The sequence below is a fragment of the Nothoprocta perdicaria genome, unplaced genomic scaffold, assembly GCF_003342845.1.
Source record: "Nothoprocta perdicaria isolate Ctin4 unplaced genomic scaffold, notPer1 scaffold_204, whole genome shotgun sequence".
Classification (NCBI taxonomy): Eukaryota; Metazoa; Chordata; class Aves; order Tinamiformes; family Tinamidae; genus Nothoprocta; species Nothoprocta perdicaria.
The window spans coordinates 814,402-833,341 of record NW_020455250.1 but is presented as its reverse complement, the minus strand read 5'-3'; the positions used below and the strand labels follow the sequence as shown (position 1 = coordinate 833,341).

At 48.0% G+C, this 18,940-nt stretch overlaps 1 protein-coding gene across 6 annotated transcripts in view; it reads left to right on the top strand.

The window, feature by feature from the left end:
- ACTN1 (actinin alpha 1) overlaps positions 1–18,940 on the top strand; it is a 70,087-nt gene that overhangs the window by 19,015 nt on the left and 32,132 nt on the right. For all 6 annotated transcript variants that reach the window (XM_026038192.1, XM_026038190.1, XM_026038191.1 and 3 more), the window contains exons 2-3: positions 7,295–7,409; positions 11,564–11,683. In XM_026038192.1, the coding sequence (XP_025893977.1) occupies positions 7,295–7,409; positions 11,564–11,683 (235 nt within the window). The remainder of the gene's footprint in view (positions 1–7,294; positions 7,410–11,563; positions 11,684–18,940) is intronic.

Here is an 18,940-nt window from a genome sequence, read left to right as displayed (position 1 = left end):
TCTCATTTTCTTCAGTCCTGTCGAGGGTTGAAAGGGGAGGCCTCGCGGGGCTGCCGCAGTGAAAAGCGGTGGCTCCTGCTGCTCTGTGTGAGGACAGAGTGCAGCTGCACACGGGAGAGCAATGCCTCCCTTTCCTTTCCGTGGCATCTCTTTTCATGTCAAAATTGTTCCTTTTCCAGGTGTAGGAGGTGGGAGGGCCTGGGGGAACCGGGTGATTCCAGAATCAGAATGCCCTAGGCTTCAATTTTGTGTTTTTTTTTTTTTTCCTCCAAGGACGCTTTAGTGCCCACGAGCTAGAGGCACGGGCACACTCTCTTACAGTGTCTTTATGTAAATATTGAAAATCTTTCCTCCACCCAGATCAATTAAATCCTTTCATCCAGTAATAGACATGACAATCTCCGCTCCAACCTGATACTTCATTTCCCTCTGGAACAGATAATGGATCCTTCCACCTGGGCTTTTGGATTATCCGGTGCCTCGGTAATTGCAGCATCCTTCCTTGGGCTGCCAGCGCCGGCTCTGTGGCCCCAGCTGAAGGAAATGGCCCCACTGGTGGCAGTGGGGAGCACGGGGACCTGGCTGTGGTAGCCCCTGTCCGCCTCCACGGTCCTTGCTTCTTTGGTAGGACACGTGTTGTCAGTCATCTTGGCCCAGGAGCTCTTCTGTCAATTGGGGAAAATCACATATCAAGTGAAGGGTCCTGCTAATTGCAGACCTGTTCTGCCAGGAGAAACCTCTGGAGCTCAAGTGGCAGGTTTGACAGCTGGGAATGGATATGAGAGCTCTGCACACTGAGGGACGTGGGTTCAGGCACGGTGAGCCCTCCTCTGCCTGGCTCCTGTTGCTGCTTTTGGCTACGTTTAAGGACAGACTTCTGGGCCTGAGGGATTGCAGTTTAAGGAAGCAGCAGCTTGGTGAGTTGGGGAGAGAGATGATGGCCAAAAGGACCATTTGTGGCTGAGCCAGTGGCATCTTTATGGAGATAACAGTGCTGCAAATACTTCAGCCCTTGCAATATCTTCTCAGTCAAACTAGGCTGGACCAGATCCACACGTCCTGATTTGTGCCCAGGCATTTGCTATCTTCTCTCCCAGCCTCTACCTAGGGCTGAGCGAGGACTTCCCTTCAAACTCACTCCTGGGCCTGAGAAACGGTCTGAGAAACTTTGCCTGGAGTGGTGTAAAATGCAGACCTGTCCTCAGTGGCATGACGCTGTTTATGAAGGTTTTTGTCCCGATGTCCCGGCCCAGTTTTGTGCTGCAATGCTTGAGCTGAGCATCTCTGAACCCAGCAGGTTCTTTTCATTCTTGTTTGAAGCAATTTGTTGCCACTTTTCATTCCATAAATGGCTGCATCTTAGTCCTCAGTAAAAGGTTTGCTTTGAACATCTCTTCAAATGCCGAAAAGCACTCGGGACACCCGGGATATGAAGTGCAGAGACCAGCTCTGTTTAACTTCTGTTACGAGAGAGCTTTAAACGCCTTGACGTTTATGAGCTGATTTCATAGGCTGGGGAAATGCCTAATGAAGTCCTGCTAGTCTGACCTTCCCAGTAAGCCATAAAACCCCTTCTTACCCGGTCGATCTCACTGTTCAATTTGATGCCTTGTTTTTGCGTGTCTGAAGCCTTCCCATAGCTCCCTGGCTGCTTGCGCTCCGGGTGACGCTGGGATGAAACCTGCTGGTGCTTTGCCGGTCTGAAATGCCACCGAGTCACTGATTTAACGGTCAGCAGCTTTCCGGGGCTGCCAGCAGATCTCTCCTGAAATGGTGCAGCCCCGTGGCAGCAATCAAGGTGCCTGGGGTACCGGTGCAGAAGAGCAAATATTTACCCTGGGGAGGAAGGGCTCCTACTGCCGGGTGTTGGTTCCTGCAAGGATGGCTCTGGCCACACAGCACTTAGCACTTGGCAAAGGGATTCTGCTCCCCTCCGGGAGCAGTTGTGCCACCCAGCAGCTGCATTCCACAGAGCGAAGCTGAGAAACTGCTTCGCTGAATTTCCTTGAACTTATTGCGCTTCCGCTGCCCCAAAGGGTGAGTTAGTTGTCAGGAGGAGAGTGTTTTCCTTATAGCTGAGTTCCTCACTGCTCTGGACAGGGAGGGATGTTCCCTGTGGGATCTGAGTTTGCAGGCGCATTTAGGACAGGGCCCCTGCTGCTCTAGCCCTGTTCTCATCACGAGCTGCTTTCGGGAAGCCACAGGGGCTGGCTGTGCTGGGGCCACCAGCCTCCCGGGAGGCAGAATCCCTCCCTGCTCCGCGATCCCACTGCTGCAGTGTCCTGGCAGCGCAGCTCCCTGGCACAGCCCCGGCGCGTGGGGAGCCGTGGGCACGGCAGCTGTTTGCTCGGGCCGCGAGGCTGTGTGGGCTTGTTTGATCACAGCTGTAGCTGGTGAAAGGCCCCTTTGATGCCCAGCTTTCCTCCCGGCGTTGTCCGTGTGGTCTCTCGTGGCCAGCTGTGCGGCTGCCCAGGGGCTCACAGGACACAGGAGCGCTTTGCAGCACCTCCAAATACCCCAACACCTCTTGTCAGCTTGGAAGCACCTCTTGGCAGCAAGGAAAGCTGCCAAGCTGCAGCCAAGGCCATCTCCAAAACCATTGTGGTGTTCAGGCAGGGAGTGGGTAACGAGTAGCCAAGGGATGGGATGGGATGGCAATTCCTGCAGATGCCCCAGGGTGAAATGGGAGCGAGAGAAGGGGGCGCTGCTGGAGAGCTCCGGGCTGGGGAGAAACCCGTGAGACGCTGCAGGTTGGTGCTGACCTAGTGCCCAGCGCGAGGAAACTCGGGCCAGGGAGGCAAGCGGCTGCTCAGGGCTGCGCTGCCTTGCAGGCATGAGTTTCTGGTTAATAAGGTGATGGTGTCCTAGCCTGCGTGTTCAAGGGAAAGGAAAGGGAGGTTTGTGGAGACTGTGGGTTAGGATCCTTCTTGCTCCATACAGTGTATTCAGCTCCCAGCTTACCACGGTGGAAGGGATCCAATTTTGCAGCAGCTGGAACTGCTTTGCTAGTAATTTTATTGCTTAAAAAAGCCTTGTGTGCAGCAGTTTTCTGCCTGTTCTTAATAAACTGTCACTCTTTACTGAGTGAATGCCTCAATCGTTGCTCTGGATAATTTCGTTTAAACGAAATTCCTCACGAATTGGCTGTCCGATTTGCTGCGGGAACTATGGAAGTGCCCAAGCAGCGCCGTGCCGTGCCACGTGTGGGGCACTGTGCCCCACAGTGCCCTGAGCCGCGCAGGTGCCGGAGCTCTGTGGGCCCAGCTCAACAGAGCTGCATGCAAATACCTAATCAAGATTAATCTCCCACCAAGGAAGAGAGTGGCTGCATGGCCTGGGGTGCTAGTAAAGCTCCTGGGAATTCCTTCTTTGCATCCCGCCGTTGGATGGGAGGCAGGCAGGGCTGCCCTGGCTCCCGCACGGCTCCCCTGGGGCTCCTGCACAGGCAGGGCAGGCTCTTGGCTCTGCCAGCCAGTTGGTGCTCGCCCACGGAAAGCGGGGCGGCCTCGAGGAGTGATTTAGCAAGGAGAGAAGCAAAGAGCAACTGGAAAGGTCAGATAAAGCTGGAATGTCATGTCACAACCGCAAAGAGGAAAAAGGCCCTTTTTAATATCTGTCATTTGTGTCGTTGTGGTGACTTTGACATTTACGCTGCTAAAATTGCTCGGAGGCTGAAGTGCCTTGTTTTCTCACAGCACAGAGCTCTCTAGTCCTGCCCTCAGCAGCATCGCTTGAGAGCAGCTTACTGCTTTCCAAGCACAAGCATCCTTTAGAGTTAGAAAGGTTGATTTACCTCCTGTTTCCCTGAATGTTTAGAAGTGTTGCATGAGCTAATTTGCCACAAGAAAGGTGTAGAATTTGGCATAGAGCTGCAAAGAGAAAAGGTCTGGGTTACTGACTAGCAGGAATGAATGCAAAAATTGGGGAGTGCAAAGGGTGCCAGCATGTGTGTTTGTGTGTGTGCACCTACGTACAGGGAGAGCTCAAGGTACTGGTGTCAGGACCAGCAGGTACCTGGAAGGAGCTTCGGTTGCAGGACCTCCAGCCATCGCCAGGCTGTTGTTCTCTGACATCTCGTAAACTCTTTGACAAAGTTCAGATTTTCCACGTAAAAGGGTGTTGATGCCAGTTAAAACAGGCTTGCAGATAGACCCGCGGAAGCCGCCCCAGCAGCAAACCTGCCTGCTGAGCTCGTGGAGCAGAGCAGTTAATCCTGTTTGCTTGCTTTTAGGGAGTTTGGTGACTCCCTCTTCACTGCCCGCTAGGTTGTGTTGCGGTGGACCTGAAGGTCCGGGTGCGGATCGCTGCCCCCCCGGCTGCGACGGAGCCTGTGGGGAGGAGCGGGGTCAGCGCCCATGGGGCGCATGGGCGAGCGGGTGGTGGGTGGGTTCGGTCGGCTTCCCAGAATAACAAAAAGGATCCTGCTCCTATGCACGAAGCCAAGTCAGTAAAACTGACTCCAGTCATTTTTGCCAGAATTGCAAAACCCAGTGGACAGCGAAAAATCTGCACTAGGCTTCTCTCATCTTGCCTGTCAAGTCTCTTTCCAATTTGCTACTTTGGAGTAAAGAGGTATTTTATCCCTGTGCAATGTATGTGGCAAATGTGACATGAAGCTCTTTCCTGCTTACCAAGTTTTGACTGATGTTCCTGTAGACTGGTCCATGAGGAGGACTGTGTGGGGATCCCTTTGCAGTAAATGTGCACTCTTATTAAAAGCATCCGTCATCCTGCTTCCTCGTGAAATGGCCGAGTACATCTGTTCTCAGGGGCTGCTGCTTGTGGCTGCTCCCGTCTGCTCTTGCGCTGGTTGCTGTGTTTCGGAATCAGGGTAGGACTTGAAGGGTGTAGAAGATTTGTGGTTTCTTTTTAATTTCATCTTTGTTGCTTAACCCTCTACGTGCAAGGAGGTGCCCTGTTGAGCTGTGCTGGGGTTATCCATTATTTGGAGCGGAGCCTCCTGATCTGCTTTAGGCTGATGGGCAGCAGAAGTGTGAAGTGGCTTCAGTGAAGTTACACAAGAAGTAGAAGTGCAGTCTGGGGGCCGTGTCGGTTAGATCTTGGGCTTCCTTCTCACTTCAAGACAGGTTTCTAACGTGACCTATATCGAGGCAGTCATGAGCTGTAGGTGTCTTGCTCTGTCTGGAAGAGGGACGTTAATGGACATCCACATTGTTCCTGTCAACTTGCCATATACTTTGATGCTGCTGATGTAGCGTTTGATGTCTTCTCTGTGCTGTCACTTGTCCCTTTAGATGCGTGAGGGAGCCCGACTGCAAAAGCCAGGTGAATAAACCTAACATAATAAAGTGCAGGTGGTAGAATGAAGAAAGCAGTGGCAAAAGGACCTGCTTCAGGATACAGGGCCCACTTCCAAGCCAAGTCACTCATTTCTCAGGGGAGTAGCAATAAAAGGTAATAAAAGATGCTTAGTGACTTAGTCTTGTTTAAAACTTGCAAAACTGGAAGGAAACCAGCCCATCCTGGAAACAGGTCCCGGGTTTTCACAGTACGTAGGCCCAACCAAAGGGCTGTTGCTGTTAAAGTATTTACAGGCGCGCTCCCACCCTGCCCCGTCGCGCCGCCCTTGTGCAGACAAGGCCTCCACGCAGCAACCGAGCTGCCTGTAGCCCAGCTCGCTCCGTGCCATGGCCTTACCCCCCAAAACAAAACCTCAACACAGAGCTGGCCCTGGAAGAACCAGCTGGGAGAGAACCTGGGGAAAGGCTTCCTCCTTTCCGTGGTGCTGTTCTGTGGCTGTTGGAGCAGCTTGGGTTTGAGTAGCCTCATCCTTCTATTCAGAGGGTGTTTGGGTGCTTCTCCTTTGTACAAAGGAAAGGGCTTAGTGGGTGTCCTGTTCAAACACTGTGAAATGCCTTCATTAGCGCCTGGCCAAAGTCAGCCCTGGAAGAAGGAGCTAGTCCCATTTTCCCCTTGAGCAGGCCCTTTGTTTCATGCAGTTTCTGGATTTCCAGATCGGGCTCTTTTGCAAATCTAGTTAAGAGTGTGCCACACTTCAAGTGTGAGGGGTTTTTGCGGTCACTTCTTGTGTTTTGCCCTTCCAAAGGCAGCACCTACCTATTCTTTCAGAGTTGTTCACGTGGCTGGCAGGGATAATCTTTGATAATTGTGTCCTGAAAGCTTAGACCAGGGCTTGGGCCTGGCTCACAACGGATGAGCTCTTCTCTTCCCCGCTGGTGCCCCACGTGTCTGTTGTTCAGAACGTGGCCTGACAGAAGGCGACCACAGAAAATGTGTGTTGTCATCAGATGCGGTGATACTCATTGCTCTCGTATGAGAGATCCTCTGTCCTGACCACTTGAGGTCAGAATTACTATATTTAAGACTAGAAGGCATTTCCAAAAAGGGTGTTGTTTAGCCTTAATGCCAGCGGCTCTCTTGCAGCTTGGACCTCATCCCTCCTGCACTTCAGATTCATGTAGTTACTCCAGTGCTCCTGCGCAGTGTCACGTATTACAGGGAGGCTGTGACTTCTGTCACTGAGGCGGCTGAGATCCCTCTGCCAGAGGCTCTCGAGCAGCGGGGATGTGCTGGGCTGTCGGGAGCGGTGTTAGGTAGCGCCTAACTTCTTTCCTGTATGGCTGTTGAGAGGGCTGGAAACGTCATTTCTCGGCAGTTCCCTGGGCAATGTGGACCTGTCACGCTCAGCTGTGAGCGACCCAGAGCGTGCGTGCAGCCCCCCAGGCCCTGCTGGGCTGGGCCTTACGGCCTTCAGGAGCGCTCTGAGGTCTGTCTCTCGGTGCCTCTCCAAAGGCTGCAGCGTCTGCTCGTGATGGAGCAGACCGGAGGCGATTGGCAGTGAAAAAGCTACGTATGTGTGTGTCGTTTTTCCCCTCTCAATCACCTATCCGGAGCCAAGGAGATCGGATGCACTGTTTCCCTTTCTCCCTCATGCTGTGTTAGCATGTGTTGCCTAACACCAGCTGGAGTCACAGGAGCTCTGAGAGCTTAGTTTGTCTTGAAATGAGTTTCTGGGCATTGCAAGCTGCTGCGCACGACTTTGAAAGGTCTCTCTAGAACATGAGATGTCCCGGAGCTGTGAAGTGGCTCTTTCTGTCAGACTGTCCCTATGTGGGGAGGACCTTGCAAATTCTTTGGATGTTTTGGCACCAGCCCTTGTACTCTGCAAGGACAGCAGATAGAAAGATGATAATCTAACTGTCCTTTGAATCACTGTTGTGGTATCTTAACACCAAAGCTTTGGTTTTGAGCTGTTGTTTGATTTCTGGGAAGATTACTGACTGTTTCTTTTCTTCTTCTTCCTGTGTTTTAGACATTTACAGCATGGTGTAATTCTCACCTCCGCAAGGCTGGCACGCAGATTGAGAACATAGAGGAAGATTTCAGAGATGGTCTTAAACTCATGTTACTTCTGGAAGTCATTTCAGGTGAGAGAAGTTTTGTGTGATTCTCATAGCATTAACCAATCTAGTTCTGAAATTCCTTACCCCTTCCCACAGTATAGGGACAGCAAGGGCCATGATGCTGTAGATTTTGCTTTTGGAATGTAAGAATAACTGCTTTCTCATTGAAATTTCTCCCCAGCCGGCATCTTATCTCCAGCAGTGGCCATTAATGTTCTCCAAGCTTCCCGGCCTGTGCCTGCTGCCCATTGCATTCCTGCTCCTGTCTCTGGACTTTCCTTCACCTGTAAAAAATGCACAGCCCCCTGTGAAGGCTCAGGCCTGCTCTCTTACTGCTGCCAGGGCTGCCCTGGGAAGGGTATGGGAATGCTGCACTGGCAAACCATACCACAGCCACACGGCAGGGGGAAGAGGATACAAATTACTGAGAGAGAGGAGTCGAACCGGTAAATATTCTGGTGTAGCTCAGCTTCATCTGTAACTAAAGTTTTTCTGGTCTGCTCCAGTCTTCAAGGTTTAAAAAAAAAAAAAAAAAAAAAAAAAAAGCCCAAGCAAAATCATGGAAAAGAGAGTCTGAAATGAAAACACTGGTGTGAACAAGCTCTTAGGTCAAATTTGTTTTGACTCCCTATCATGAATGTCCCACTACTTGATGTAATCTCCCTCAAGAGGGATTATTTCATGTAATAAATTCCTACTCATGTAGGAATTCCTGACTCATGAAGGCCTTAATCGAGTATTGTGAGGCACATCAGAGGAGATAAGTCTGTATTTGTGAAACTGGGGCCTTGTGCTTGCAGACTTCATTTTGATGGCATCTGAGCCTGTCATAACAATCCTTGTACCCTTGCCCTTCTTGCTGTGTTTTCCAATAAAATTGCTGTGATAGAGGCACTCGGACTCCCTTCCTTCTGCCCCTCCTCCAAACCTCCCAACCTCCACCTCCTACAAAGGTATTGTTGTCAGTATGTGCATTCTGGAGAGCTTGTGGTGATGGGATAAAGCCCCTTGGTTTCCACCAGTGATAGCGGTGTGGAGTCATGTGAGTACAAGATATTACCAGAACTTTGACACACGTGTTGTTTCTGCAGCACCCGTAAGAACCTAGCTGATGGAGTCCTGCTGGTTGATCTTCTGTATTTATCTTATTGCAGAAGGGTTTGCTTGCAGAGGGGGATGGTGGCTAGAGGCAAGGGCAGACCAGCCTCCATGGTTTAGTTTGACTGCCGAGCTGGAGGGTGCAGGAGAGGTGCTAAAGCTGCTGGGGCCTCTCAGCACTCCCAGCTGGGTGTCCTTGCCCTCATCTCCCACCCTTCCTCTCCTGTGGTCCCTGTATGGCAGGGCCTGTCCTGTCAGGCTGGGGAGAAGCTAAGCTGCAGTGCAGCTAAGGCAGGTAGGAAGCAGCCTTCCTATCCAATGAGACTTCCCAAAGTGCTTTATGAGACTTCCCAAAGTGCTGGAAATGGTCATGTCTGGCGTTGGTTGTCTAGCAGAACATGCTGAAGGCCTTGACACGAGGGCTGCTGTCCCTTCACTGCTGCACAGGACGTGGCCCTACCCCATGTGCCTCCCTCCTTCTCCAAGAATAACACATACACACAGTGACAGGGTGGTCACATAAAATGGCTTTCAGGGTGAGAAATAAGAGTTTGACCCCCTAGAAATTGCCCCAAAGATACACTTCCATTATTCACTGCATGTATTTCTTTCTCTTGGGAAAGCCATTTTAAAAATACTATTATTAAACTAAAAAGGTCTGTCCCCACATTTTGTGCTTCTAAAATGAAGCTATGAGGATAGATAACTAATTGAAATTTCTCCTAAGTAAATTCTTCTGTGAACAACTTTTATACCAAAACTTCCATGCGTTTGACTTTGTGTTTGACTTTCTAATCTAAAGCCTTGGCTAGTCCCTGAGAGCCAGAGAATGGAAATGTGCAGACCATTTTCCTTGTCTCAGCTGAAGAAAAGACTGGGACGTTTCTAGTACACTTTGGTTTTAGCAGTCTAAATCATTAATAAAATACATGCTATGGATCAGAAGGAAGCTTTGCTCTGAAAATCTAAATTTATTATAAAATCCAAGGCTAACAAAAATAGTTGAAGTTCACAGAGGAAGAAAAATCTGAAACAAACATTGCAGAGAAAGGAAGCCCATCCACTGCTGTAAGATCCAGCAGCCCCAGGAAGAGCGGTTCAGACGCTCTCCCTTGTGCTGGCAGAAAGCCTTATGCAGTCACAAGGTGAGTTGGATCACCTTGCTTCTCTAGGTGAAACCTAATCTCTCCTTTGTTTTTTTCCTGTTCTTCCTTTTGTTTGTGCAAGGCCTAGTTTCAGCTGAAGAAAGTGGTCATTTTTAACTGGTCGGACCCCTTTTGTTGAGAGTTGGCAGCATAAATCCACTTAGGTCACTGCAAAGCCATGTGTAAAAATGTCATTGTGGAACTGTCACAGAGAATGCTTCCACTTCTGTTTACAATGTCTGACATTATCCGAGTGGATAAAGCAAGCAGCACACCGTGACGTGTGTTTCAGGCTCCATTAAAGCAAAAGAGATTTTCTTAATCCCAGGATAGCACTAGTAGCATAAACACATCTTTTTACTTAAATCGTCTGAAATCGGTGTTTCATTTTCAGAGTGACTCTTTTCTTTATCCTTAAACCTGAGAGCTGATGCTAGCAGTCTGCAGTAATAACTGAAACGGTTTGGAAAGGTTTTCATTTCCGTATTTCCTTTTTGGAGGGCATGACTGTGGCGATAATCTATTTTCCTGTCTTTTGGCTTTTCCTCACTCTTTTGTTAAGAACCAGGCCATCGAGTTTTAAGATGAGAAGGAGTTCTCTTAAGAAGTGCTTTTCTTTCACCCTTAAGCCTTAAGTAAAGGTTTAGAGTCAGCTCACAGTGGCTTAAATATTCAAGCTCAAGATATAGCAAGAGACTGTGTAACTGCATAGCAATAATAATTACTTGCCTGGGCTTGCCTTTAGGTGTCTTTTTAGTTATTCCATATATTCTTTTTCAAAGCAGAAAATCTTGCATTTTGTTTGGATTTTTTTTTTTTTTTTTTTTTTTTTTTTTTTTTTTTTTTTTTTTTTTTTTTTTTTTTTTTTTTTTTTTTTTTTTTTTTTTTTTTCTGGAGTTTATGATCTTAAACTCATGCCCTTTGTTAAACTTTTTGGGCAACGGAGATTTCAAACTTTCAAAAGACCGATCCTTTTCTGGTAAGGATTCCTTTGAAAGTGTCTGTGTAAGCTGTAATTTGCTTACTTGTGAGTGTCGAGTTAGTGTTAGCGAAAGCAGGCCACGTGAGTAGTTACAGGCAACCTATCAAGAAGAATACACCCATATTTACTGTTTTGAAAAAATAACGTCAAGAAAACACTTTTCAGAATCTTAAGGCACTGTTCAAGTCAGAAGCTGGTGTTTGCTGTTTGCTGTAAGACTTGTTGCTGTCAGAGATTTATGGGCTCTTAGGTCAGAGCAAGGCGGCTTCCCTCCATGAGCCTCATTATAAACATTTAAAGTGTTTGCCATTGTGGGAAAGACACCAGCAGATAGAGATGGAAGTACAGTGGACATTTAATGGAGAGAAGCTGAGATGACAGTCCATGCAGTTAAACAGCTGCTGACCAAAGAGGTGGTTTGATTCCCTGGTCCGTGCAGTTGCAGTCACTCAGCGCAAAGACTGTGCGCTGGGGAGCGGGATCTGCACCCTATTCGGGGAGAAAAAAAATAAAAAACACCCAACCCCCGGACGTGCAAGGTCATCCCATCCCACTGTTTGACAATAGGGAGTTCCCCCTGGGAAGGAATGTGCTCGGTGACTGTCCTGTTGTAAATGCCTGAGGGCAGCTCCTCACCTGCTGTTGCGAGGGGTGACGTTTGTGTCGCTTCCAAGCACTGTTATCTGTGGTTAATGGTACAGGGTCAGCTGGGCTGCGGGGCCTTGGGTTATTAAATTGCCTAGGATACTACAGAAAGGTAATTTTCTGTTTCTCTCTTTGGATGTTTGAGAGTGGATGTGACCATCCTGCATTCACCATCAAGAAGAGATTCAGGAAGGTCTACCTTATGCCTGGCTGAGCAGGGGGAGCCACCAGACAGGGAAACACCGCCAGAAGAAGGTTCACAGACTATTTGTTAATGCTTCTTTATTTTTTTACCCCTCATTTCTCAGGTGAACGTTTGGCTAAGCCTGAAAGAGGCAAGATGCGAGTGCATAAAATCTCCAACGTGAACAAGGCCCTGGATTTCATTGCCAGCAAAGGAGTCAAACTAGTATCTATTGGAGCAGAAGGTAAGGAGAGCAGCTGATGTGTCTGGGCCCGAGCTGCACTTACTGTTGTCCTCGTCTCTCCTCTGCCAGTTCCCTTTGTGCCTTCCTGGTTCTACCATATCCCTAAAAGAGAACATGTTAGGTCTTTGCTAGGAATTTAAATCCCACTTTCACACCATGCTGCCAGGTCTGATTCCCAGGTGGGCTTTATTGGTCAAGGTTCTCGTTTTGTTTTGTTTCCCTGGTTTTCATGAGTTGAGTTACAAACTGCGTTGAGAAGCACAGAAACAAATTTGTTGTGGGCAGCACCAGAGATGTCTTCTGGACAAACTTGCAGGTGGTTCAGACAGCAGGGAGGAGGTGCAGGATTTTTGCCCTTCTAGAAAAGATGGTGTTTTGCAGACATGTCGCCTGGGTTGCATTTTCCTGACACCTGTTTTCATGTGCTCTAGGCCTGTATCTAAATCTGCCCATGGAATAACCTTGTCACTGGGGAGAGACTCCACTTCTCTGGGTTTCTCTTAAAATGAGGGGTTAATGAGGGGGGGTTGTTATCTCCATCTTCCAGATGGAGGCACATGGCTTCTCCATGGAAACTTGTGACGGAGTCAGGAAATCAGCCCACGATACTGAGCCCTGCCTGTTCTTAGCCCAGGAAGTTGGGGCCTGGGCTTGGCCTTTCCAGCATGCTCTTGGGGATGTCCCCAACACCGAGGCCCATCCCGGGGTCCCCTTGCTCTGTGTCACACCAGACAGGATACTTTGCCCTCTGCAGGCACTTATGTCACTAGGCCCTTGCCTCAGCTTAAAACTTTAGCCTTGTGGAGACTGAAACAGTTTGCTGCTGGCACTGTTTATGTAATACATAGGCTATTTTGCACTCATCAGGAAAGTTGGTATCCAGTTCAGTAGTAGCCAATGTCTATAAGGGACCCTTTCAAACTGGAGGTCAGACCTGGAGGCACATGTCTCCTACCTTAAGATCTGACAGCTCCTTCTGTCATTTGGGTGTTGAGTGGCTTCCTGGGATCTATAGCATATGTAAAAGCCACTGTTTTCCACTGTCTGATCCCTTTTTTTTTCAGTGTCTGATTTCCCTGGTACTAAGCTTCATTTTCCACACTCTCCATTGGATTCTTCTCTTTCATTCTCTGCTCCTAAGTGAGCATTGACTATATCCTCACAGCCCTTAAAAGCCGTTTGCAAATAAAAGGGTCTGTTCCCAGCGGTGTCCGTGGGCCAGCTGTTCGGCTCTAATGGATTCACAGCAGTTAACGTGTTCTGAACTCGGCTGTGAGGTGCAGTTTGCAACAGGAGCCCTCATGTCAGCCTTAACTGAAGCACCAAAAACTCCACAGGAACTTAAGGAAAAATTTCTTGACACGGAGGGTTACAGAGCCCTGGCACAGGCTGCCCAGAGAGGTTGTGGAGTCTCCTTCTCTGGAGATCTTTGAGCCCCACTTGGATGCAGCCCTGTGCCCCATGCTCTAGGTGACCCTGCGTGAACAGGGAGTTTGGATGAGATGATCTCTAAAGGTCCCTTCCAGCATTAAGGATTCTGTGTGGATCGACCTAAACTGATCCTAGCCTCTCCTACCAAGCATTCCTAACCTTGGTCCATGCAACTACATGATGAGACAATTGACTGGGTTGGAAACTGATTTTCGTACTTTTATTTGCCTATTTTTAATTTATTTTCCATCAAAGCAGCTTTCCAAACAGATTCCTTACCTGACCTCTAGGGCTGGTAGGAGCATATGGACAAGGATGGAGTTAGAGCTGCCCTCAACAACGTTGGTCTAAGCTGCAGTGGAACTGCACAGGAACTAACAGAACTACCACTGTTAGTACAAATGCAGAGATAGTCTGGTTTGTGTAGGAAGGCATCAGCTCTCTCAGTCCATACAGCAGGGTGATACCAGCAGGGCATGAAGTGCCCACCCTCACTCCCAGGCACCAAGACAGCCCAGGCCACTGGTTGGGAGCAGGAAGCAGGAGCTTAAGGGGCTCTTAGAGAGCCCTCCAGAGCCCTGCGTGTCCAGTACACGTTAATATGAGCTTCTCCTTTGCATAGCATGGCAGTAACTCTTTCCACTGAAGGGCTTATGAACCTTTCTGGGGCATGCATTTTAAGCTTTTAAAAAGCCATTAGACAGCAGCAAAGTAGAAAATAAAAGTCAATGAGGCCATCAGAACACCGCACCAAGGAAATGAGCAGTAAACGCCTCAGGCGGATGGGACGGAGCTGGGAAGTTGCCCGGCTGCTTCTCTGCCATGGGGAAACCACAGTCCAGCAGCAGGGCAGTGTTACTGGCTGGGCAGGACAACCCTGTCCCAGGGCACCTGCCGGAGTCCCGTGCCAAGGATGTGCCACCCAACTGTATGTCTGCCTGCCTTAGACACGTGGCATTGGCCATCCCTTCTTTTTGTGGTTAAAATTAATAGTTTCCTACGTCTTCAGAATGTTCCTGACAAAGTAAGCTGTAGAAAGAATCCCAAGGGGAGATTTAGGTCGACTTAAGCCTTGTGAAACATTCTGTTTAATGAGAATTAAAGTCAGCAGAAATGTTTCCATGGCATTTTTCTCATGGTTCATCAAATAAAGATCCCTCTTTACTGCTTAGAAAAGGCCTTCGCAGCTTTGTCCCAGTGAATAAGAACCAGGGTTGAAGCAGACTTCCTACAGAGACAGCATGAGCATGGGACGTGTTCCATGTCCACATTAAATGGAGCATGAACTAAGCAAACAGAATGAGCAGTAAGAGCTGCTTTTTACAACCACCTTTGAATGTTAACAGCCTACAACATTGCTCTTAACCTTGACAAATGATTTAGCCAAAGTCAGTCAGACTGAAGCAATTGTGGCAACCAGTAGCTCTGTGTAAGCCTCTACCAAGGAGGGGTCTAGGCTGCTGCAGTTTCAAATGGTTCTCCTCCATCTGCTTTCAAGCATCTTTCTCATCTGACATCTCAAGGAGATGATATAACGGATATAATTTGATATAATGGGTTTGTTGATATAATGGATTACATACTAGGATCAAACACTCCTGTGATTTAATATTTGACCAGGCTGGTATTTGACCATAAGACTGTTTTATTTGCCCCTCCGATCTTACAGCTTTCTTAGATGTAGCTCAGTTCAGCACAAAGAAGGTTTTGCATGAGCTGCTGTGTGTTCTCACGTGTGCAAGTGAAAGCAGGAATTAAGCTTAGTGATTTCAATAATTGCACAAGTCCCATCTGAGCAAAACCCTCAGTGGGACCCACAGGGCAAGGCCAATTGTAAATCTCATGGTGGCTGGTGGGGTCTGTACCTGTCAGTGAGGGAAATACAGCAGTACATTTGTACCCATCTCGTGCCCATTCATGGTTAGGAAACTAGTGCTTGTAAAACCCCATCCCTGATGCCAGCGATCTGTCCTGGGTCTGGACAGTCAGTAGCAAGAGTTTCTCAAGACCCGGATCTGAATGCTCATCTTGCTTTATTTGGCTTTGTGAGGATAAGCAAAACACAGGGCAGCTTTTATTATTATCACCCTTGATGTCCTGTGTCTTGTTGAGTAAATGGTGGTGGGAGGCCTCTTTGGTTCCCAGACCGTAACATTGTCCTGCCAGTTACTCATACCCTGCAACTCCTTCCCTGCATGGGATAAAGACAGGGTGTCCTTCATGGGCAGCTCCGGAATAGCAGGGAGGGAGAACAGTTTCCATAGCATTGCTTCTAACCACCTAGGCTGGGGGTGGAGAAGAAAGCCTGGGCCTTTTTGCCCTTTTCAAACCTGCCTTATTAGTATTTGCATTTGGAAAAGGTGATGGTATTTTGAAAGTCACATCTATGTAGCAAGCCAGTCCTGCTCTTAAGGGCTGATTGTTTGCTAGGCCCTTAATTGGCTATCAAACAAATGCAAGAGAGCACTGTAATTTTAGCATATCTCGTTAGGGGTATTTGGTACCGTAATGAGAGCTGGGTGGAAGCATATTCAGTGGTGCAAAAAATTCCCTTCCAGTGGTTCCTCAAAACCTCATCAGCCTCAGCCTGCAATTGATCCACCCCGGTGTTGAATGTAAATCACATTAATAGCACGTACTTGCTGCTGCTGTTGGGAGCAACAGCCGCTCTCGGTGGGCAGAGCGCAGCAAAAGTCCTGCCTGGGAAGAGCACTTAGGAAGCAGCCAGGCAGAAGATCTGTCTGATTATCAGCCTTTTAATATCATGTGCGAGCTGTTCTCACATCGCCTTCATCAGCAGGGAACACGCAGAGCCTCTTTAATTGAGCAGCAAGCATTAGATTGCTCTAGCTTAGTGGAGTTGTGCTCAGCCCATTTCTGAAGGGAAAGGAATTCACAGAAATTATAAGCAGGGAGCATCATGCAGACCTCTCACTTTTGCTCCTTTGACCTTATTCCACTATCAGGATAAGTGGCGCCAGCTAAAGGCTGCTCAGGGAATCCTGAAGTAGGAGAAGTTTGGAGTTTGCTGGGAAACGTAAGGATGGAAAAGCGAGGGAGAGGGGGCCAAAGAGTTTATGGCCTTTCTGACCAAACCTGGTTTTGTGAAAAGGTTGTCTGTCTGAGGAGGTGTTTAGCTCTTGAAAGGAAAATATGTTTGCCCACTTCTAACAAAAAGCAACAGTTTTGTTGACTCCATTTAAAGAGGAAACATTAGAAAAGGAGTGGGGATGGTGGGGTTGACTGCACGTGCCATCCCAGGATGGATCGCTCCCTCATCTCACTGGCAACATTGTCTGCTTGGTAGGTGGTGGGTTTCCCCTTTGTGGAAGAAAATGAAGCGATGTGTAGAGATGAAGTGGTGGAAATCTTTTGGACTTCTTCCCGAGCAGCCTTGGGGCAGTGCCAAGGGAGGATGAGGCGAAGGAGCAAGGTGCGGGCACTCCTTAAACATGAGCAGTGCAGTGAAGAGGCCTGGGGAAGAAGAAGAAACGCCTTCTGTCTCAGCTCTACTGGCTGACTTGATAAAAACTGGAATTTGAGAATGTGACTAGAGCCAAGTGCTGAGTTCAAATGCCGTATTAGTCACTTAATGTCATCGGGTTTAATGTATCTTGACCTTTATTTCCAATTAAAATCCATAAAACAGTAGTATTAATTACCTGTTTCAGCTGACTGATTGATTTATTAGTGTTCATAAAGAACTTCAGCATTAAAGTATTGCCATCAGATTTTAATCTAGTCCATTAAAATAATTTTGGTTCCAGATCTTAACTGTACCCTAGGGTCCTCCTGCTAACTGCTCTAGTTTTTACAAGCATTGTTTGTTGCTTTTTTCATCTTGACTTATTTTTGGCTTTTTGAAAATCCCCACAAAGATCTAGTGAATGAACAAAGTAACCCAAGAATGCTGATGTTTTCTTTTATAATTGTAGATCAGGTACTTGTAACAGTAATAAGGGTTTCGAGCTGATGGTGATGCTTTACTGCAGAGATTGACAATGCAGAGCTGAATATACTTGTCCTCACAGCATTTTATTCCATCAATCCAGAAGACAGCCTTCTGTCCCCAAAATATCTTTATAAATTTCATTTGTGAGAAAACTGTCAGTAGGCAAAAAGAGTGTTTTTCTATACCAGAAATTAATCAAGCATCTACAAATAATATCTGTAATTTTGACTACATTCAAGAGTGTGTGTGTGTGTGTGTGTGTATTTTTTTCCAAGTTCTGAGCAAACTAATGTCCCCATCAAAAAGTGTGAGTGTGCAGAAGGGTGGATACAGGTGTTTGGGGCTGAACAAGGTAGCATGTCTTGTCCTATACCTTTTAAATCTCCAAATCCCCTCTTGCAGATGTATGTCAGAGCAAAGCAGGGATTGTCCTTCTAGTTTACATTGGAAGTTGCGCTGCGTGTACTGCTAAATCTCTAGGAACTTAGGCTGGATGAACAGTGTTTCTGAAACAATGTAATTAGGCTGCATGATACTTCTCGAACAATGGAGTTCGTATTTTGATCATTTTTCCTATGTGAACAAACTGCTTTTAGAGATTTAAAAGTATTGTAGGCATCCAGAGAGGCGGCAGTTGCCTGTGGTGCTGTTCTTGTTGCTGGGGAGCTCTGTGAATGCAGTGACACTGGAGTGTCCTCACAGAAGTGGCTTGTGGTACCTCTGTTTATAGTAGGTTAATTTTAACACTCCTCCTACTGGAAATATCTTTGTAATTTGTCAGTTTGTGAAAGATCTTTCTGCTATGCCTGCTAATGAGTTGGAGAAGACAGCTAGCTTACTTGCACTATCCAAAAAAGTGAAGGTCCTAAATTGTAGCATAGAAGACACTACAGTGTGTCCGTATAGCCAGTGTAGACATTTGTAGGTGCTGAGGGTCAGAGCTCGAGTCCCAGCTGCTGGCTCTGTCATTTTATATGTTTGCTGCTAACTATACACAGCAGAAGGTCCTTTCTGGGCCAGCATCTCCCCTCCAGAACCTTCATCCCTCACCCAAACAGGTTCTTCCTCGCGCGACTTTCTGGCCGCGTTGCAGATCCCGGGAGCTGTTGACCCCTGCTGAGACACATCACAGGTCCGTTGAGCAATGAGGTGCGATCTGCTCCACATCTTAGTGTGTGTCACGCTCTGCTGAGGCCGCTCAGTGTGAGCTTTTGCTTCCCTGTGGAGTTTTTGCTTTCCCATCCGTGCTCTGAGGAGAGCTCTTGTGGGGCTTTTGGCAGCTGTGGGCCTCAGGAGGCCTGCACAGGCAGCCTGCAGGTCAGTAGCTAGGCTGTGGTTGCACGGGAAATGTTGATATTCCTTGGTGGTGTCTTTTTCATGCCACAAACCAGCTGTCAGAGCTTATTTGCCTTGAGAAGTCCTGCTGGTTACGCTGCTGTAATCGCACTGGGGCAGTGACACAGGTGTGACTGAGAAGACATGTAAACTGTGTAAGGGGGAAGGCTTTTCTTTCTGCTACATTGGCTCATACAGCTTTTAAAGCTACAGCTATAGAACCTGAACAAGGTGCATTAGGCCCCTCTGGGGAGTTATGCTGATCTAAATTAATATCTTGTTCCTGTTTGGATCATCTGCGTCTCTTTACAGTAACCCCATAGTATATTGTGGGAGAAGCAGTGAGACTGCTGGATACTACTGGGCAAGGCTGTGAGGGCAGCAGAGCACTGGGGGAGGCAGAGAGGAGCAGTTCTCAGCTGGCATTCCAGATCACTCCTATGCAAAGAGAAAAGCTTCCCGATTTTGCTTTTTTTCCCCCCAGGTTTTACAGGTTTAACTTGATGCCTTCTATTCTCATTTTCTCCCTCTGTCTCCTA